Source organism: Salmo salar, chromosome ssa21, assembly GCF_905237065.1.
Source record: "Salmo salar chromosome ssa21, Ssal_v3.1, whole genome shotgun sequence".
In the NCBI taxonomy this organism is placed as follows: Eukaryota; Metazoa; Chordata; class Actinopteri; order Salmoniformes; family Salmonidae; genus Salmo; species Salmo salar.
The window spans coordinates 44458220-44478439 of record NC_059462.1 but is presented as its reverse complement, the minus strand read 5'-3'; the positions used below and the strand labels follow the sequence as shown (position 1 = coordinate 44478439).

At 43.1% G+C, this 20220-nt stretch overlaps 2 protein-coding genes across 8 annotated transcripts in view; both read left to right on the top strand.

Annotated features, from left to right (window-relative positions):
• The window catches only part of LOC106582393 (tyrosine-protein phosphatase non-receptor type 4), a 124425-nt gene extending 114874 nt beyond the window's left edge, over positions 1 to 9551 (top strand). Inside the window, exons 21-27 of one of the 2 annotated variants that reach the window (XM_014165465.2) lie at positions 455 to 545; positions 677 to 738; positions 956 to 1102; positions 1346 to 1474; positions 1935 to 2083; positions 3800 to 3935; positions 7824 to 9551. In XM_014165465.2, coding sequence (XP_014020940.1) covers positions 455 to 545; positions 677 to 738; positions 956 to 1102; positions 1346 to 1474; positions 1935 to 2083; positions 3800 to 3935; positions 7824 to 8021 — 912 coding nt within the window. In that variant the 3' untranslated portion in view covers positions 8022 to 9551. The remainder of the gene's footprint in view (positions 1 to 454; positions 546 to 676; positions 739 to 955; positions 1103 to 1345; positions 1475 to 1934; positions 2084 to 3799; positions 3936 to 7823) is intronic. The other variant, XM_014165466.2, reaches the window with a different exon arrangement.
• A 5857-nt stretch (positions 9552 to 15408) lies between these two features.
• Positions 15409 to 20220, top strand: part of LOC106582392 (band 4.1-like protein 5) — a 51980-nt gene continuing 47168 nt past the window's right edge. For 4 of the 6 annotated variants that reach the window (XM_045704819.1, XM_045704820.1, XM_045704818.1 and 1 more), the window contains exons 1-2: positions 15430 to 15587; positions 18069 to 18270. In XM_045704819.1, coding sequence (XP_045560775.1) covers positions 18091 to 18270 — 180 coding nt within the window. In that variant the 5' untranslated portion in view covers positions 15430 to 15587; positions 18069 to 18090. Of the gene's footprint in view, positions 15699 to 18068; positions 18271 to 20220 lie in introns of all 6 variants that reach the window. The other 2 variants (XM_014165458.2, XM_014165460.2) reach the window with 2 other exon arrangements.

The window sequence follows — 20220 nt, the reverse complement described above, 5'->3', positions numbered from 1 at the left end:
AACGTTCAGGCATAGCAGACATTCTGATTCTGAACGTTCAGGCATAGCAGACATTCTGATTCTGAACGTTCAGGCATTCTGATTCTGAACGTTCAGGCAGTCTGATTCTGAACGTTCAGGCAGTCTGATTCTGAACGTTCAGGCAGTCTGATTCTGAACGTTCAGGCAGTCTGATTCTGAACGTTCAGGCAGTCTGATTCTGAACGTTCAGGCAGTCTGATTCTGTACGTTCAGGCATTCTGATTCTGTACGTTCAGGCATTCTGATTCTGAACGTTCAGACATTCTCCGTCTGTACATTTCATTTTTTATGCTTTGCTGAAATATCATGGCTCTTTGCTCCACATTTCTAAATGTATTGAGGGGGTTAAAGAACGAGGTGCTTGTGTAGAGTTAAAGTAAGATTTGAGATTACCAGTCAAGGTTCTCCTAACGCTTTTATTATTTTTTCACAGCAACTTTACCGGAAAAGTCCTGGAATGACAATGTTGTGTGCCAAATTACCTCAAAACATTTCCAAAAACCGCTACAGAGACATCTCACCCTGTGAGTATCACATCACGCTACAGTCACCTACACACAGTTGTCTTTACTTTTCTTAGTCTGTGTTAACCCACCATTTCACACTCCTCTCCTCCTTTCTCTCTCTCCCGTCTCTCCTTGTCTTTTGTTTTTAGATGACGCCACACGGGTCATTCTGAAAAGCACAGATGACTACATCAATGCAAATTACATCAATGTGAGTTGCTCTAACCTCCTCCCTCATCACATATGCTGTTCGCCTCAGTCCACCCACACTACCATGGACTCTTTGTTCAGCAGTCCTAAAATAGGCCTCTGTCGGCCAAGATGGAGGTGTAGTCTCCACTCCAAGGACTGGAAATGGACACATGCCCACACACTGTTGATCGTTAACATCCCTACACACAGGTCTTATTCTCCTCCCTGTACTCTAGATGGAGATCCCAGCGTCCAGCCTGATCAACCGGTACATTGCGTGCCAGGGCCCGCTGCCCAACACGTGCCCAGACTTCTGGCAGATGACCTGGGAGCAGAGCTCCTCCATGGTGGTCATGCTCACCACCCAGGTGGAGAGGGGACGGGTATGTACAGTAGGGTTCGACATGTACTGTATCCTCTCTGGGCCTCCAGGGAAAGGAGACAGGAGTTTTTGCTGAACAATGTAACCTAAGAAGGAAAAACTCCAGGCCCTAGTCATACACTCAATATAAACAGGAGTTTTTCTGGAGTAAAGAAACATTTAATATCTCTATATCTTAATATCTCTATATCTTAATATCTCTACTAATCTGTGTCTGAGGCCTGATGTTGCTCTGTGCCAACAGGTGAAGTGTCATCAGTACTGGCCCAACCCTGACAGCACTGCCACGTACGGCCGCTTCCAGCTGGCCTGTCTCACTGAGGAGGGCAATTCTGCCTTCCTGGTCCGAGACATGACCCTTACACACCTCGAGGTACATGACGCTCACCAGTCACTGTTGTGTTTCCCAATGGCCAGTGCTAATGCAATGACAACTATTTGGAAGTCAAAGTAAACTTAGCGTTTAAAAGAGTTGCCATGGTGACTTGTGTGGGCTGTTCTTTTTCGGCCTCATGCGGTGCACGTACGGTGGATCATCATGTTGCCATGGGGACCAGCAGCTACAGCCATGAGGCTTCCAGTATTAACATGCAGCCTGTGTGTGTTACCATAGCGACACTGATAGATGATGTTGAAAGGGCAAACACGCATCCCATAATAACTTTGATTAACCGTGCTAGTCTGGCTGTGCTCCACCATTGTCAGTGAGGTGTCTCAGTGTGTGTCATGGTGGGGAATGTTAATAAAGGGGGGTGCGGAGCAGACAGTCCTTTTTTTCCCCCTGTTGTCATGGCGACATTGCACTGACTGTACTATTGTTGCCATGGTGACAGAGCGAGGAGGTCCGGGAGTTGACCCAGATCCAGTACGTAGCCTGGCCGGACCATGGTGTCCCAGATGACTCCATGGACTTCCTGGACTTTGTCAGTCTGGTGCGAAGCAAACGAGCCGGCAAGGATGAGCCCATGGTGGTCCACTGCAGGTAGGGAACATAATGCATGACACACATTCTTAGATGTATAGCAAGAAATGGTCTATGTTTTCACTAAACAACTCATCACAGGGTCCCTCAATCTGACCTCAGTGTCTCGACTACAGAGTCGACTCCTCTCCCTATTTGTGGAACTGTCTGAATGTTCTACTAGACTCCTACACACTGCTGTAGTACCCAGCCCAGTGGAACTGTCTGAATGTTCTACTAGACTCCTACACACTGCTGTAGTACCCAGCCCGGTAGAACTGTCTGAATGTTCTACTAGACTCCTACACACTGCTGTAGTACCCAGGCCAGTAGAACTGTCTGAATGTTCTACTAGACTCCTACACACTGCTGTAGTACCCAGCCCAGTAGAACTGTCTGAATGTTCTACTAGACTCCTACACACTGCTGTAGTACCCAGCCCAGTAGAACTGTCTGAATGTTCTACTAGACTCCTACACACTGCTGTAGTACCCAGCCCAGTAGAACTGTCTGAATGTTCTACTAGACTCCTACACACTGCTGTAGTACCCAGGCCAGTAGAACTGTCTGAATGTTCTACTAGACTCCTACACACTGCTGTAGTACCCAGCCCAGTAGAACTGTCTGAATGTTCTACTAGACTCCTACACACTGCTGTAGTACCCAGGCCAGCAGCCCAGAACACTCCAGATAGAACACCTACACACCTTTAGAAATCCACGTCTCAGGCAGATAACTTGGCTAAAGTAAAACCTATCTGACTCAGCCAATACATGTCTCAACAACACACTGGAATGGATTTAATGTATAGTGCCCAGGGATTGGGAGATTTCTGGATTCGAATCTAGACTTAATTCGATCTTTATGTGGGTTGCTATACGCCAGAAAAAGAATGATCCACTGATTTAACCCTCTAGAGTCTAAGCCGCAGGGGGTTTATTAAGCTAACATATGGAAGTGTTTTAAGATGGTCATGCCATGGATCATTTAGATATTTTGATATTTTAGGACCCCTTCAGGTATAAAAAAATATATTCATGTTTTTTTGTTGGATAAAACATTGAGTTTGGCCTTACTGCTATTAGCCCATGTAAAAGCATTGAATAACACATTCAATACATGGAACAACAGACAGTTCCCCAAGAAATCTAAAGGAAGTTTGTTCTGAAGTGTCTGTCCTATATCTGAGAGATATAAGAACGATCAGGAAACTATTGTATTTATTTTGACACATATTTAACCCTTTTTTTTTAGGACCTAAACTACTTCCATACATGTTTTTTACTGGTACCCGGTAACCTTCAGGCAAGTCTTGTGAGGCTTGTGGGCGGCGTAGAGAAAAAGAACCGAGAGACTCACCTTTCCGTAGAGGGGTCATAATAGTTTGTGGGCCATACCGTTTGGATCCTACAGACGTTTTCTTGAGAAGACCAATTTTCGGGAAATCTCATGGTCTGACAAACAGCACTAGCTCTGCCTCCTTTCACTACAGATGTAGAAGGCCGATATCGGAGGATACGATGGATTGAGATGAGCCCATGCAGATATCTCTAGTTTAGACAGACAGATTTTTATGGGGATTTTTTTACAATGCTAATTGGATTTCAGTGGGGCTGCGGAAATTGACTCGAGGGTTTTAAAAGGTAGAAATGATGTCATGAGTTTATAGTGAAACTTCTTCCTCCGCCCCCTACCCTCCTCTCCTCCTCCTCTCCCGCTTGTGTGTCATCACTCCAGCGCAGGGATTGGCCGAACGGGAGTTCTCATCACTATGGAGACGGCGTTGTGCCTGATGGAGTGCAGTCAGCCCATCTATCCATTAGACATAGTCAGAACCATGAGGGACCAGAGAGCCATGATGATTCAGACACCTGTAAGTCCTCCTTTCTTCTCTTCATCCTCATTTTCTAACCTTCTATTTATCCTACTCCTCTCTCTCGCTCTCTTCCTCTCTAGTTCTCTCCTCCCCTCCCCTCTTTTGCTGTATCTCTCTAATTCTCTCTTCATCTTCCTCTCACTTCCTTTCCTCATTCTCTTTACCCCTTCTCTTCTCCTCCTCACGCTCTCTTCTTCCTCCTCCTTTTCTGGGCATGCTTGCCTCTCGCCTCCTCCAAGATGGCTCCCTCTAGCCTCTGAAGACAAGCGAAACAATCTGCGTTACTGTGTTAAGTAATAACAGATGGAGCACAGTGTAGAATAGAACCGTGTTACTAACTGAAAGCAGAGGGTCGTCCTACTAGGAAGATGTTTCATTCATCCCTGTTGTATTGTCAGTGGTAGACTTTCCATTGTCACAGTCTACCAGTGATAATCTCTTGTGCCATGAGAATGCCATTGTCTCTCCAGATTCCCATTTTTAGGCTAGGTGTAAGGATTTTGTTTCGTACACTCGCTGGGTTGTCTGGTATTGAGTCTGTGCTACAGTATAATACACTATATACATTGAGCTCAAAGTATTGGGACAGAGACACATTCTTTGTTGTTTTGGCTCTGTACTTCAGCACTTTAGATTTGAAATGATACAATGACGTTCAAGTGAGGACTGTCAGCTTTAATGTGAGGGTATTTTCATCCATATCGGTGTGAACCGTTTACAAATCACAGCACTTTTTGTACAACATCCACCCATTTTAGGGGACCAAATGTATTGGAACAAATTCACTTAAATGTGTATTAAACATGGTATGTGAGTGGAGTTGAGCGGTTTGAAATCCCTCATCGCTCATGGAGCGGTGCTCGCTCATGGAGCGGTGCTTGCACACCGATGCTCCACATCCTTTCCAAAATCATTCCATTCATTAAAATCACCATTTAACCAACACCCCATCTATTTTTGTGACTACCTGGACCAACCATTTTCTTTTGAAGTATTGAAACCAAACCATTTGATTTGAATGAAAAGTATTTTAATAAACAACAGGAAAAGGTGACTAAGTGCTCATCATTTCAAATAGGCTACATGTCGTATTAAACATCTTATGAACACTCTAAATAGGAGTCAGACTAAGAAGGAACAAAAATGAATTATTTAGGCTATATTATTTAAATTATTTCAAGGCTATAGCCTACAAATAAATAAATGGTGAAGCATTTGTGAGTGTGACACACTAGGCTGGTAGGGACATAAAGAGCTCAGAATTTAAACAACATTTAGTTGGATTAAATCATTATAGTCTATAAATTGCATATATAGGCTGTGACTTACTTAGAATGAAATTCACATTAAAGTAAAAATACCTTATTAGGCTTCATGTACAGTGCCTTTGAATTGATTTTTGGAAACGTGAGTTTAGCCAGAGTCTCATGCGATGGTACCCGGAGAGCAGGCCAGCACCAGAGAATACCCTGTCAGTGCTTGCAGAGCCACTGCGGATGCTCAACACCCTTTGGGCCATTCTTGCCAGACTGGGCAGGGATGTGTTGTTTTTTATATTCTTTTGTGTTCTTTTTTTCTGTCGGTATGCCTAAAGGGTTTTAGTTCAAACAACCCTATCAAAACGTAAAGGTTCTTGAAAGCAGTAATAGACCCCTTTCCAGAACACAACACACTGACGTCAGATGCACACGACTCTTGGCTGCAGTCAGAAAGCCATCGCCATCTACACCCATTCAACATAGCCTAGATTTACACTTTTATTACTTCTAAACAAAATCACTTTTTGGGGTTCTCATATACTTACAATGATTATTGCTTGAATAGTCACTAAGATTATATTTGGTTGTGATCTCTGCAAAATAACTATTTTGGATGGAGCAGTTGTTAGCTGGAATGCTAACGCTCATTGATATAGGCTGTAGCAAAAGCTAGCCAACGAGCCATTTTAGTGGTTGAAGTTCAAGTGTTATCTAATTATAATGCAGTTGATTTGCGATGTTGACACAAACATTATATTTAAGCAGGACATTCATACGAGCCTTAAAATCCAATTATAATCCAAAAGCAGTGTGAAATGCACTCATAAGCAACATGTAAATAGAGTTTTTTTTTGCTGGCATTCTATAAGAACAGAAGGCCCCTGTGTTCTGCCACCAACTTGCGTGCATTGCCCTCGTGCGGCAATGTTTGCAAACACAGAAAGGGGTCTATATGCCTATTGAGCCAAAATCAATGATGGCCTATTGTGTATATATAATAGAACGAAAATGAACGAAACTTTTAAGAGATCAGATTTTTAGTTTATAAATACTTTGCTACAATGACACCATTAGGTAGCTACCCTCCTCGTTCCTTTCTGTTAGCATGTGCACATAGTACACATCATGCTTTCAGGATACCCGTCTTTTCAGATTCCACAATGATTCTTTAGTTGTGGACACTACATCACCGCACTCCCTCTCTTGCTCTTGGTCCTCCTCATCTTTGTAAGTCACCTTTTTATAAAAAATATTTAACATACTCCATGACAGTATCTAAAGCAAGGGGCTATAGGGATGGCAGGTAGCCTAGTGGTTAGAGCGTTGGACTAGTAACCGAAAGGTTGCAAGATCGAATCCCTGAGCTGACAAGGTAAAAATCTGTCGTTCTGCCCCTAGGCCGTTCTGCCCCTAGGCCGTCATTGAAAATAAGAATTTGTTCTTAACTGATTTGCCTAGTAAAATAAAGGTAAAAAATATATGTAAAACATAGCAGCACACAAGTAGACTACAAATGCATGCTGGGCCGGGCATGCCCTGAGCTCGTTAAGTTAGCGCTACTGGAGCGGGCGAGAAGGCTCCTCTCTCTGCTCCAGCTCCACTCACATACTCTGGTATTAAAGTAGTAAAAAAAAAAGAAGTATTTGGTCCCATATTCATAGCACGCAATGTCTACATCAATCATAATGCTACTGTGATTAGGAATAATCCTGAATGAATCTTCAATAATGATGTGACAAAGTTAGAGGCATAAATATCATACCCCCCCCCCAAAAAAAGCTAACTCCCATGTTATTGGTAATGGTGAGAGGTTAGCATGTCTTGGGGGTATGATATAAAATGCTAACTCCCTTGTTATTGTTATGATGAGAGGTTAGCATGTCTTGGGGGTATGATATAAAATGCTAACTCCCTTGTTATTGTTATGATGAGAGGTTAGCATGTCTTGGGGGTATGATATTTGCGCGTCTAACTTTCTCACTTTAGGCTGAGCTGTTTCTCATCTAGACCCAGAGTCTCTGGGTACTTCCCAAATTGCACCCTATTCCCTATATAGTGCACTCCTTTTGACCAGAGCCAGCTATTGACCCTGGTCAAAAGTAGTGCACTATATAGGGAATAGGGTGCCATTTGGGAAGCACACTCTCTTCTCAGTCTCTGAAGAACTTCACATGAGTACAATTTGGCCCCGTGCTCAGAACCAGGGTAGCGCGGGTAGAAATGCTGCTGCAGCTGCAGCGGTAATTTCATTAGAATATACTGAGCTCTAATGAGGCTAGGACACCCTCAGGGTCTGGGAGAAATAGGTGGAAGATAATGGCACTAGGGGAAAAGAGTGGGCTACCTTTCCCCTGCGCGCGCACACACACATACATACACACACAACACACCCTTTCCCTAGTACACATACACACACTGACATAAACATAAACACATATGTACATACGCACAGACACATTCGTGGCACACACCACTGCACCCCACCTCAGGGAAGTTTATTCACGCCTGGCTGCCTCTGTATCCCAATCACTGGCTGTCCTGGCTCCTTTGCTCATGCCTTGCCATTGGCTCCTAATGTTGTTGACATTCTCTTCCTTCCCCCTCTCTTTCTCTTCTGTGTCCTCAGAGCCAGTACAAGTTTGTGTGTGAAGCCATCTTAAGGGTCTATGAGGAAGGCCTGGTCAAACCCCTGAAGTCCACCCTTTACCAGAGAGAAGAAGAAAATGGAGGAGAAGCAGTAGGAGAGGAGGAAGAGGATGTTAGCGTTAGTGTGACCAGTGTGACGAGTGAAACTAGCGCAACCAGCGATTGCCCTGAACCCTGACCCCTTTGACCTGACCTGGGGTCAGCCCAGTGCCAGGGAGGAGCAGCCCTGGTTGCCATGCTTACCGCCATGGGCCGAGGAGAGAACAAAGCACTGTTGCACTTTACGCCGTCAAAAAAAAACCAAAAATCTGAAAGTCATGGACAAATGAATCCAGTTATGTTGAATAGGTACCATTAGGGGTATTGTGTGTTCAGGGTTAATTCAAAAAAAGACTTTTAAAACATGGTGAAATTGCTGTAGTAGTGCCGTAAGTACAATGAATGGGCGGGGCTGTGAGAGAGGGAGTGTTTTTAAGAGTGATCGATAAGCCCCTCCAAATGAATCTGCCGCCTTTTCTTCAATGTCCCTACGGTCCAACGAGAGACGCCGTATTTTTTTCAAAGAATATTTATTGTGTTTTAGTTTGTCAAACCTTGTCAATTGAACAAAGTGTATGTTAGAGTGAGTCTTAGCTTCTGGCCTCCCAAATGAAATCATAGGTAGTAAAAGTTGTCATTCTTTACTTTTTAATGAAAAAAGTGGTTTAATTTATTATATATTTTAGCTTTTGTCAAATTCAGACACTACACATCAGAGCACTTTGTGTCTACCCCTAGCTAACCTTGTGGCTGATGTGGCGCTATGCCTTGGTTTTTGCATAGAACAAACAAGGAGCCATTGACTGGCATTCATTGGCATGTTAAACTGTCCAGTTGGTAAACTTTTAGAGCTGTTTACTGTGTCAAGACAGGGGGAGGATCTACTCTAAGCAATTTGACAAAGTCCACAGCCACTAAGGGGAGGCTCGACCTTAAAACAACCTTTAAGTTACGTACCTCTCTGTCTTTGTTTGTGTGTCTGTCTCTAAAGAATGTAGAGAATACCAAGAGCATTCAACCAATAATGATTAGAAACCCCACCTCCCCCCTTTTGATATATTTCAAATGGTAGTTAGTTTTTAAAACACATTCTTTTTATTGGAGATGATAATCACTTAGGGTGTTTTAGGTACAGATTACTGGGAATTTGTTGTACTTGTACCCAACACAATGATGACATGTTTCACTCAAACATCTGACAACACGAGGTGTCCTTCTTTTCACACTGGTTGAACTGTATTCACATTGTCATCAGCTCTTGTATTGGAGTTCTCAGCATGTTTAGTTTGAGCTACTCTTCTTCTCATGAAAGAGTCTGTTTCTTGCTTTGTTTGGTTACCTGGCTGCTGGCATCTTGGCACTGCAGGTAGTGCCACCCTCTCCGATGTGCTCTTCTGCACAACCAAACTGCTGTATGACTGTGTATGTGTGTGGGGATATGTACGAGTGTGAGAGAGTGCAGCATGCATGTGTATTTTTAGTGTGTGTGGGGGGGGGGTGTATGTGTGAGAGAGTGCAGCATGCATGTGTATTTGTAGTGTGTGTGGGGGGTGTATGAGTGAGAGAGTGCAGCATGCATGTGTATTTGTAGTGTGTGTGGGGGGGTGTATGAGTGAGAGAGTGCAGCATGCATGTGTATTTTTAGTGTGTGTGTGGGGGGGGGTGTATGAGTGAGAGAGTGCAGCATGCATGTGTATTTTTAGTGTGTGTGTGTGGGGGGGGGGTGTATGAGTGAGAGAGTGCAGCATGCATGTGTATTTTTAGTGTGTGTGTGGGGGGGGGGGGTGTATGAGTGAGAGAGTGCAGCATGCATGTGTATTTTTAGCAGTTTCTGTTGTGTGTATGCATTATGCCCTGCCTCTGGTGATTCTGTGTAACCATCAGCGAACCCCCTACCATTTCACCTTAACCTGGTCGTCATTTCTAGCTCAATATTGGATACCAGGATTGAAGCCTGCTTTCTTGTAAACGAATTTGCCATAGTTCCATCTTCTTGACCTGCTGAGGAGACTGTGATGCATCTATAGCAGGTGTATTGGACATGAATACATTGTGACCTATGTGTCCATGCTGTAAGAAGCCCCTACAGTACATTCTCCCTTTCAACCTGGCTCTCACGGGCCGCTATGGTGGGTCATCAGCCGTTGTGTGGAATCCACAAAACCCTCATTTGATAATGTTTTTATTTTCTGAAATGTTTGATCATACATGGAGCCCACTCACTCTTTTGCCTGAGAGTATTATGATGACGCATCAAAAAGACCAGACTACAGAATGCCACATACAAGACTTGGGTTTCCAGAATCATCAAATGTTAATTATCATGAATGTCCAGCATTGAGATGTGTGTTGTGATAGCGTATTGGGGTACTGTGGGGTTCTGTTTGGAAGCAAGAGGGAAGGGAAGTATTGGAGGGTGGATGAGTTGTATTTTTGTAAAACTGTAACCACAGTTTTTGCTTCTTAAGAATGGACAGCACTTTTCAGATGACTGGGTAGCCATGCTCGCTGCTGAGTATGTCAGAAACAGAAAGTGGTGTAGAATTTTTATTTATCATTGAATTTGTTTTTTAAGACACCTGTTGGGAACAAAAACTCCAACTACACAGTGCCACTTGTTAATGTTGTGTAAATATACTAGACCATGTAAATACAATGTTGTGTATATAAAAAAAAAATCTTTAAAATAAAAGGGAAAATGATTTGTGAGTTAAAATGTTTTTATATAGAGAATGCCAGACCTGTATTTTAAAAATCAAAGAGAAATTGAAATCTTCAACTGCAACTGTACATTAATGACGTTGCTTTTCCACACTGCAACAGTGAAGTCAGTGCAATGTTTTGATAGTAGATTGATGTTATGTTTACTTAACTCACACACATAACTGTATTCCAAATTCTACATTTCAGAAGTGTGACTGATGCATGGATTATTTAAATAGTAGCATAAATGTAAGAAGCCTAAAATAATAGCATTTCTACTTGTAGGTGATCAAGTTCCAATAGTCTGAATTAGACATATTTCACTATTTGCTTTGAGTCAGCTTTTAAGTTAAGCATCGAGCATGTTGGAATGGAGTGCACAGGTCTGGATATCCATGGCAGGGCATATGATGACACACTCATGAAGATCACGCTGAAGCCATTTTTATTTTATTTATTTTATGTCACCTTTTATTTAACCAGGTAGGCCAGTTGAGAACAAGTTCTCATTTGCAACTGCGACCTGGCCAAGATAAAAGCAGTTCGACACATACAACAACACAGAGTTACACATGGAATAAACAAACATACAATCAATAATACAGTAGAAAAATCTATATAGAGCATGTGCAAATGAGGTAGGATAAGAGAGGTAAGGCAATAAATAGGCCATCAACATGGTCAGTAAGTGGCGCTGTTGCTAAATGGAGAGGATTCACACAGTAGATCAATGGAGAGAGAGGATTCACACAGTAGATCAATGGAGAGAGAGAGAGGATTCACACAGTAGATCAATGGAGAGAGAGGATTCACACAGTAGATCAATGGAGAGAGAGAGAGATTCACACAGTAGATCAATGGAGAGAGAGAGGAATCACACAGTAGATCAATGGAGAGAGAGGATTCACACAGTAGATCAATGGAGAGAGAGAGAGGATTCACACAGTAGATCAATGGAGAGAGAGGAATCACACAGTAGATCAATGGAGAGAGAGAGAGGAATCACACAGTAGATCAATGGAGAGAGAGAGGAATCACACAGTAGATCAATGGAGAGAGAGGAATCACAGTAGATCAATGGAGAGAGAGAGAGGAATCACACAGTAGATCAATGGAGAGAGAGGAATCGCACAGTAGATCAATGGAGAGAGAGGAATCGCACAGTAGATCAATGGAGAGAGAGGAATCACACAGTAGATCAATGGAGAGAGAGGAATCACACAGTAGATCAATGGAGAGAGAGGAATCACACAGTAGATCAATGGAGAGAGAGGAATCACACAGTAGATCAATGGAGAGAGAGGAATCACACAGTAGATCAATGGAGAGAGGAATCACACAGTAGATCAATGGAGAGAGAGGAATCACAGTAGATCAATGGGAGAGAGAGGAATCACACAGTAGATCAATGGAGAGAGGAATACACAGTAGATCAATGGAGAGAGAGAGAGAATCACACAGTAGATCAATGGAGAGAGAGAGAGGAATCACACAGTAGATCAATGGAGAGAGAGAGGAATCACACAGTAGATCAATGGAGAGAGAGAGAGGAATCACACAGTAGATCAATGGAGAGAGGACCACAGTGAAGGAGAGAGGAATCACACAGTAGATCAATGGAGAGAGAGAGAGGAATCACACAGTAGATCAATGGAGAGAGAGAGGAATCACACAGTAGATCAATGGAGAGAGAGGAATCACACAGTAGATCAATGGAGAGAGGATTCACACAGTAGATCAATGGAGAGAGGAATCACACAGTAGAGCAATGGAGAGAGAGAGGAATCACACAGTAGATCAATGGAGAGAGAGAGGAATCACACAGTAGATCAATGGAGAGAGAGGAATCACACAGTAGATCAATGGAGAGAGAGAGAGAAATCACACAGTAGATCAATGGAGAGAGAGAGAGGAATCACACAGTAGATCAATGGAGAGAGGAATCACACAGTAGATCAATGGAGAGAGGAATCACACAGTAGATCAATGGAGAGAGAGAGAGGAATCACACAGTAGATCAATGGAGAGAGAGAGAGAAATCACACATTAGATCAATGGAGAGAGAGAGGAATCACACAGTAGATCAATGGAGAGAGAGAGAGGAATCACACAGTAGATCAATGGAGAGAGAGAGAGGAATCACAGATATTTGGTCTCATTGAAAAAAGGAAAAAAAATGTTTTACACTGACATGATGCAGTTTAAAAACATTGAGATTGAGGGATAATCTGTTACTGAATGCACTGACTTCCTATATGAAATGATCTACCGGAATGCCCAGTATTCGACGGGGAAAAGGTGAGAAGGTGGAAAGCTTCGAGATCCTTGGCATACACATCACTGACAATCTGAAATGGTCCACTCACACAGACAGCGTGGTGAAGAAGGTGCAACAGCGCCTCTTCAACCTCAGGAGGCTGAAGAAATCCGGCTTGGCCCCAAAGACCTTCACAAACTTTTATAGACGCACCATTGAGAGCATCCTGTCGGGCTGTATCACCACCTGGTACGACATCTGCACCGTCTGCAACCGCAGGGCTCTCCAGAGGGTGGCGCAGTCTGCGGTCTTCACAACACATCACCGGGGGCACACTGCCAGTCCTCCAGGACATCTACAGCAGCCGGTGTCACAGGAAGGCCAACAAGATCATCAAGGACAACAACCACCCGAGCCACTGCCTGTTCACCTCGCTACCATCCAGAAGATGAGGTCAGTACAGGTGCATCAAAGCTGGGACCGAGACAGAAGCTGTTTTTCAATCTCAAGGCCATCAGACTGTTGAATAGTCACCACTACCCAGCCCCGCCCAGTACCCTGCCCTGAATTTTAGTCACTGTCACTATGCGCTTACCACCCGGTTACTCAACCCTGCACCTTAGAGGCTGCTGCCTATGTACATAGACATGGAACACTGGTCACTTTAATCATGTCTACATACTGTTTCACCCACTTCATATGTCTGTACTGTATTCTAGTGTGTGTGTGTGTGTGTGTGTGTGTGTGTGTGTGTGTGTGTGTGTGTGTGTATGTATATAAATATATATGTATGTGTATATATACATACACGCATGCATTCAGAAAGTTTTCAGTCCCCTTGACTTTTTCCACATTTTGTTACGTTACAGCCTTTTAAAATGTATTAAAGAAAAACATTTCCTCATCAATCTTCACACAACACCCCATAATGACAGCAGAAACAGGTTTTTAAACATCTTTGCACATTTATGAAGAAAACAAACAGAAATGCCTTATTCTAATAAGTATTCAGACCCTTTGCTATGAGACTCAATTCAGCTCAAGTGCTTCCTGTTTCCATTGATTATCCTTGAGATGTTTCTACAACTTGATTGGAGTCCACCTGTGGTAAATTCAATTGATTGGACATGATTTGGAAAGGCGCACACACCTGTCTATATAAGGTCCTTCAGTTGACAGTGCATGTCAGAGCAAAAACCAAGCCATGTGGTCAAATGAATTGCCCGTCGAGCGCCGAGACAAGATTGTGTCGAGGCACAGATCTGGGGAAGGGTAGCGAAACATTTCTGCAGCACTGAAGGTCCCAAAGAACACAGTGGCCTCCATCATTCTTAAATGGAAGAAGTTTAGATCCACCAAGACTCTTCCTAGAGCTGACCGCACGGCCAAACTGAGCAATCGGGCGAGAAGGGTCTTGGTCAGGGAGGTGACCAAGAACCTGATGGTCACTCTGACAGAGCTCCAGAGTTCTGTGGAGATGGGAGAACCTTCCAGAAGGGCAATCATCTCTGCAGCCCTCCACCAATCAGGCCTTTATGGTACTGGCCAGATGGAAGCCACTCCTCAGTAAAAGGCACATGAAAGCCCGCTTGGAGTTTGCCAAAAGGCACCTAAAGGACTCTCAAACCATGGGAAACAAGATTGAACTCTTTGGCCTGAATGCCAAGTGTCATGTCTGGAGGAAACCTGGCACCATCCTACGGTGAAGCATGGTGGTGGCAGCATCATGCTGTGGGGATTTTTTTTCAGCAGCAGGGTCTGGGAGACTAGTCAGGATTGATGGAAAGAAGAACGGAGCAAAGTACAGAGATACTTGATGAAAACCTGCTCCAGAGTGCTCAGGACCTCAGACTGGGGCAACAGTTCACCATCCAACAGGACAACAACCCTAAGCACACAGCCAAGACAATGCAGGAGTGGCTTCGGGACATGTCTCTGAATGTCCTTGAGTGGCCCAGGGAGAGCCCGGACTTGAACCCGATCGAACATCTCTGGAGAGACCTGAAAACCTGAAAATAGCTGTGCAGCGACGCTCCCAGTCAAACCTGACACAGCTTGAGAGGATCTGCAGAGAAGAATGGGAGAAACTTCATCATTATGGGCTATTGTGTGTTGATTGATGAGGAAAAGTTTAGAATAGGGCTGTACCGTAACAATGTGGAATGTCAAGGGGTCTGAATACTTTCCCGAATACCGTGTATGTGTATATATATATATATATTATACTTTGGTCTCCGACATTGTTCGTCGTAATTTTTCTTAAATCCGTTCTTTTGACTTTTTTAGATTCGTGTGTATTGTCTATTGTTATATTACTGCACTGTTAGAGCTAGCAAGACAAGCCTTTTCCTACACCCGCAATAAGGTCAACTAACTTAAAAATGTGTATGCTACCAATACAATTTTATTTGATGCATGATAAAATTGGCATAATCTGAAACAACACCATATGATAATGTGAAGTTGGGAGGACGTACTTGTTTTACTATTTCATTTTCATGGTTATAGAAACACACAAATGCCCCTTTAAATGCAAATCGCAGTTTTGTTAGGGATTTATTTCGACGTCATTTCCTGAGGTGAATTTTGCTTTGCCTCCCACTTTTCCTGGGACTTCTGAAAATTGTTTCGTTGGAGTATCGAGTAGGAATTATTGTAACGCCAGTAAGACTACCTGTCACCCATGGACACGTATTAGTTTTACTTTGTGAAGGTGGAACAGGCAAGTGGATTGGTTCTTATTTTGTGAGTATAGCTATAGTATAGGACTTTAGGATCTACAAGTGGCCATCGGCGACATCAGCAAGTGTGAATGTCGGACTTGTTTTATCTGTTGCTTCAGCATCTTGACAATAGGTAACGGTAGCCTGTTAGCTTGTTAAACCTGTTGCTCTCGTTCACAATGGGTTAGTCTTTGGGACAGACTCACGATTGTTTGTCCCAAAGCTAGGCTAGTAACGTTATACGGTATTTATTGGGGCAAGGTTTTCTAGTTAACTAGCTCACTACAGTAACTTAGCTAACGTTAGTTAGTTAGCCAGCCAACTAGCTAACTAATAATAGGTATCGTTAGTCCAAATTGTCAGTCCATAACATTTATGTAAAATTGTCACCTTTTCAGCCCCAATGGATGTAGTTATGTAATGGCGAATAACCTGCATATTGTTAACAGTAGCTAAGTTAGTGTTAACACAGCAAGTGTTTTTTCACAACTTTATTGCCAAGCCATTTGGAGCAACAACAAAACTATTTGTGGGGAGTCTACATAACATTGTACAAAAGTAATAGGTCGAGAAGTGAACTTATTTGCTGCGATATGAGTCACACAATTTTGAATTGCATACTATATTTGATTTATTCCTCCTTAGACGTATACTGGTGTGGCTTCTGTCACAGTATTTAACCAATTGAACAAAAAATAGCTATTTTGTACTTTAGTGTGTGTACTTTAGTGTGTGTACTTTAGTGTGTGTACTTTAGTGTGTGTACAGTTAAAGTCGGAAGTTTACATACACCTTAGCCAAATGCATTTAAACTCTGTTTTTCACAATTCCTGACATTTAATCCTAGTAAAAATTCCGTCTTGGGTCAATTAGGATCACCACTTTATTTTAAATATGTAAAATGTCAGAATAATTGTAGAGTGATTTATTTCAGCTTGTATTTCTTTCATCACATTCCCAGTGGGTCAGAAGTTTACATACACTCAATTAGTATTTGGTAGCATTGCCTTTAAATTGTTTAACTTGTGTCAAACGTTTTGGGTAGCCTTCAACAAGCTTACCACAATAAGTTGGGTGAATTTTGGCCAATTCCTCCTGACAGAGCTGGTATAACTGAGGCAAGTTTGTAGGCCTCCTTGCTCACACACACTTTTTCAGTTCTGTCCACATATTTTCTATAGGATTGAGGTCAGGGCTTTGTGATGGCCACTCCAATACCTTGACTTTGTTGTCCTTAAGCCTTTTTGCCACAACTTTGGAAGTATGCTTGGGTTCATTGTCCATTTGGAAGAGCCATTTGTGACCAAGCTTTAACTTCCTGACTGATGTCTTGAGATGTGGCTTCAATATATCTACATAATTTTCCTGCCTCATGATGCCATCTATTTTGTGAAGTGCACCAGTCCCTCCTGCAGCAAAACACCCCCACAACATGATGCTGCCACCCCCGTGCTTCACGGTTGGGATGGTGTTCTTCGGCTTGCAAGCCTCCCCCTTTTTCCTCCAAACATAACGATGGTCATTATGGCCAAACAGTTATATTTTTGTTTCATCAGACCAGAGGACATTTCTCCAAAAAGTACAATCTTTGTCCCCATGTGCAGTTGCAAACTGTAGTCTGGCCTTTTTATGGCGGTTTTGGAGCACTGGCTTCTTCCTTGCTGAGCGGCCTTTCAGGTTATGTCGATATAGTACTCGTTTTACTGTGGATGTATGTACTTTTGTACCTCCAGCATCTTCACAAGGGCCTTGGCTGTTGTTCTGGGATTGATTTGCACTTTTCGCACCAAAGTACGTTCATCTCTAGGAGACAGAACACGTCTCCTTCCTGAGCGGTATGACGGCTGTGTGGTCCCATGGTGTTTATACTTGCGTACTATTGTTTGTACAGATGAACGTGGTACCTTCAGACGTTTGGAAATTGCTCCCAAGGATGAACCAGACTTGTGGAGGTCTACAATTGTTTTTCTGAGGTCTTGGCTGAGTTCTTTTGATTTTCCCAAGATGTCAGTCAAAGAGGCACTGAGTTTGAAGGTAGGCCTTGAAATGCATCCACAGGTACACCTCTGATTGACTCAAACGATGTCAATCTGCCTAACAGAAGCTTCTAAAGCCATGACATCATTTTCTGGAATTTTCCAAGCTGTTTAAAGGCACAGTCAACTTCGTTTATGTAAACTTCTGACCCACTTGAATTTTGATACAGTGAAATAATCTGTATGTAAACAATTGTTGGAAAAATTACTTGTCATGCACAAAGTAGATGTCCTAACCGACTTGCCAAACTATAGTTTGTTAACAAGAAGTGTGTGGAGTGGTTGAAAAAAGCAGTTTTAATGACTCCAACATAAGTCTATGTAAACTTCTGACTTCAACTGTGTACTTGTGATATTGCTTTTCAACGGGATAAGTTAAAACAAAGCTGTCGTCCATCTTTAACATCACGATCTGATTGAGGATCTCAACCGATTGTATCATTTAATCCTTCCTCTCGCATGTGCAGGTAGTGTTCACCAGGCCCCACCATGCTGAGTTTCCTCCGCCGGACGCTGGGCCGGCAGTCCATCCGTAAGCATGCTGACAAGGCCCGGTTGAGAGAGGCCCAGCGGGCCACCACACATATCCCTGCTGCCGGGGACTCCAAGTCTGTCATCACCTGCTGTGTGTCAATGCTGGACGGCACAGACGTCAGTGTGGACCTACCGGTGAGACTTTACACACAACACAGTGGGAAAGATTCTGAATCTCTAACCTGTTGTTTGAGTTTCAACCGATGTCACGGCACACCCTGTGAGAAAGTAAAAGAGTGAATAATTGGTACAGGGCTTTCAAAAGGTATTTGAAAAGGAAGGAGGACAGAGCAGCAGAGTAGGAACATGTTTTTAGTCATGCCAGGTGCCCTGAGGCTGATGCTCTCTGTGTCATTGGTGCTGGTTTCAGTCCATTTCCATGCATAAGGCTCTGCTGTATAGTACTTAGTGATCTGCTCCTTCCGTTGCTCTGAGACCCTGCTCCTTCCGTTGCTCTGAGACCCTGCTCCTTCCGTTGCTCTGAGACCCTGCTCCTTCCGTTGCTCTGAGACCCTGCTCCTTCCGTTGCTCTGAGACCCTGCTCCTTCCGTTGCTCTGAGACCCTGCTCCTTCCGTTGCTCTGAGACCCTGCTCCTTCCGTTGCTCTGAGACCCTGCTCCTTCCGTTGCTCTGAGACCCTGCTCCTTCCGTTGCTCTGAGACCCTGCTCCTTCCGTTGCTCTGAGACCCTGCTCCTTCCGTTGCTCTGAGACCCTGCTCCTTCCGTTGCTCTGAGACCCTGCTCCTTCCGTTGCTCTGAGACCCTGCTCCTTCCATTGCTCTGAGACCCTGCTCATGTTGTGGACCTGTTCTCAGGGTGAGGTGGAGAAGATGGTAGCTACTAGCTCGTTGCCCTCTTCTGTGTGTGCGGTTACTGAGAGAGTTCCTCTCTGGTCTTGGCATGAGACCTGCATGCCAGTGTGTATATGTATAGGACTGTGTGCTGTTGATCACTGGTAATTAATTCCATGATCCCTCTACGGCACACCTGGTCACATGACCCATTAGGTCTGAGCGATATATCAAATTCATTTGTATGTATGTTTTTGCGCCATATTCCATATGCCTGTATTGCAAGTATTTTTGGTATTTACATTTTTATGAGTGTTTGTCTCATGTTGTCTTTTTGGACTTTGGTCTCCTTCGCTCCTGTGCTGTGTACCTTCCCATTTACACCAGAGATCTGAATATAATGACGAGATGCTCATGTCTCCACCCTAACAATGGGAGTTGCTGTCCCAAAGGCGGAAGGCAGGCTACAAGCTTAGGTCAAAAATAAGACTATAGAAACGTATTGGGCTTATTTTGGACAGATTTTGCAGAGAGTGAAACGTCTCACTTCACCGTGGAGCGTTTTAGCCAAAGACTTATACTAGCTGTCTAGTCTGTGTTTTTATAAATGTGCAATAAGGTTAAAACACAATTTTTATCCTCTATGGGCTAGGTGGGACGCTAGCGTCCCACCCGTGGTGCACTCCATCAACAGCAGGTGCATTTCAAGAGCGGCAAATTTGAATCCAAATAAATGTCAAAATTCAAATTTTTCAATCATACAACTATTTTACACCCTTTGAAAGATAAACATCTCCTTAATCTAACCACGTTTTACGATTTCAAAAAGGTTTTACGGCGAAAGCATAAATTTAGAGTATGTTAGGACAGTACATTTACAAGAGTTGTGTGTAATGTTTTGTCAATTCAAAGACAGGGTCACCAAAACCATAAAACCAGCTAAAATGATGCACTAACCTTTTACAATCTCCATCAGATGACACTCCTAGGACATTATGTTAGACAATGCATGCATTTTTAGTTCTATCAAGTTCATATTTATATCCAAAAACAGCGTTTTACTATGGCATTGATGTTGAGGAAATCGTTTCCCTCCAATAACCGGCAGTCAAGTCAACACCACAAATTAAATAATTAAAATTAGAAAACATTGGTAAAATATTATATTGTCATTTAAAGAATTATAGATTTACATCTCTTGAACGCAATCAACTTGCCAGATTTAAAAATAACCTTACTGGGAAATCACACTTTGCAATAATCTGAGCACTGCGCCCAGAAAAATACGCGTTGC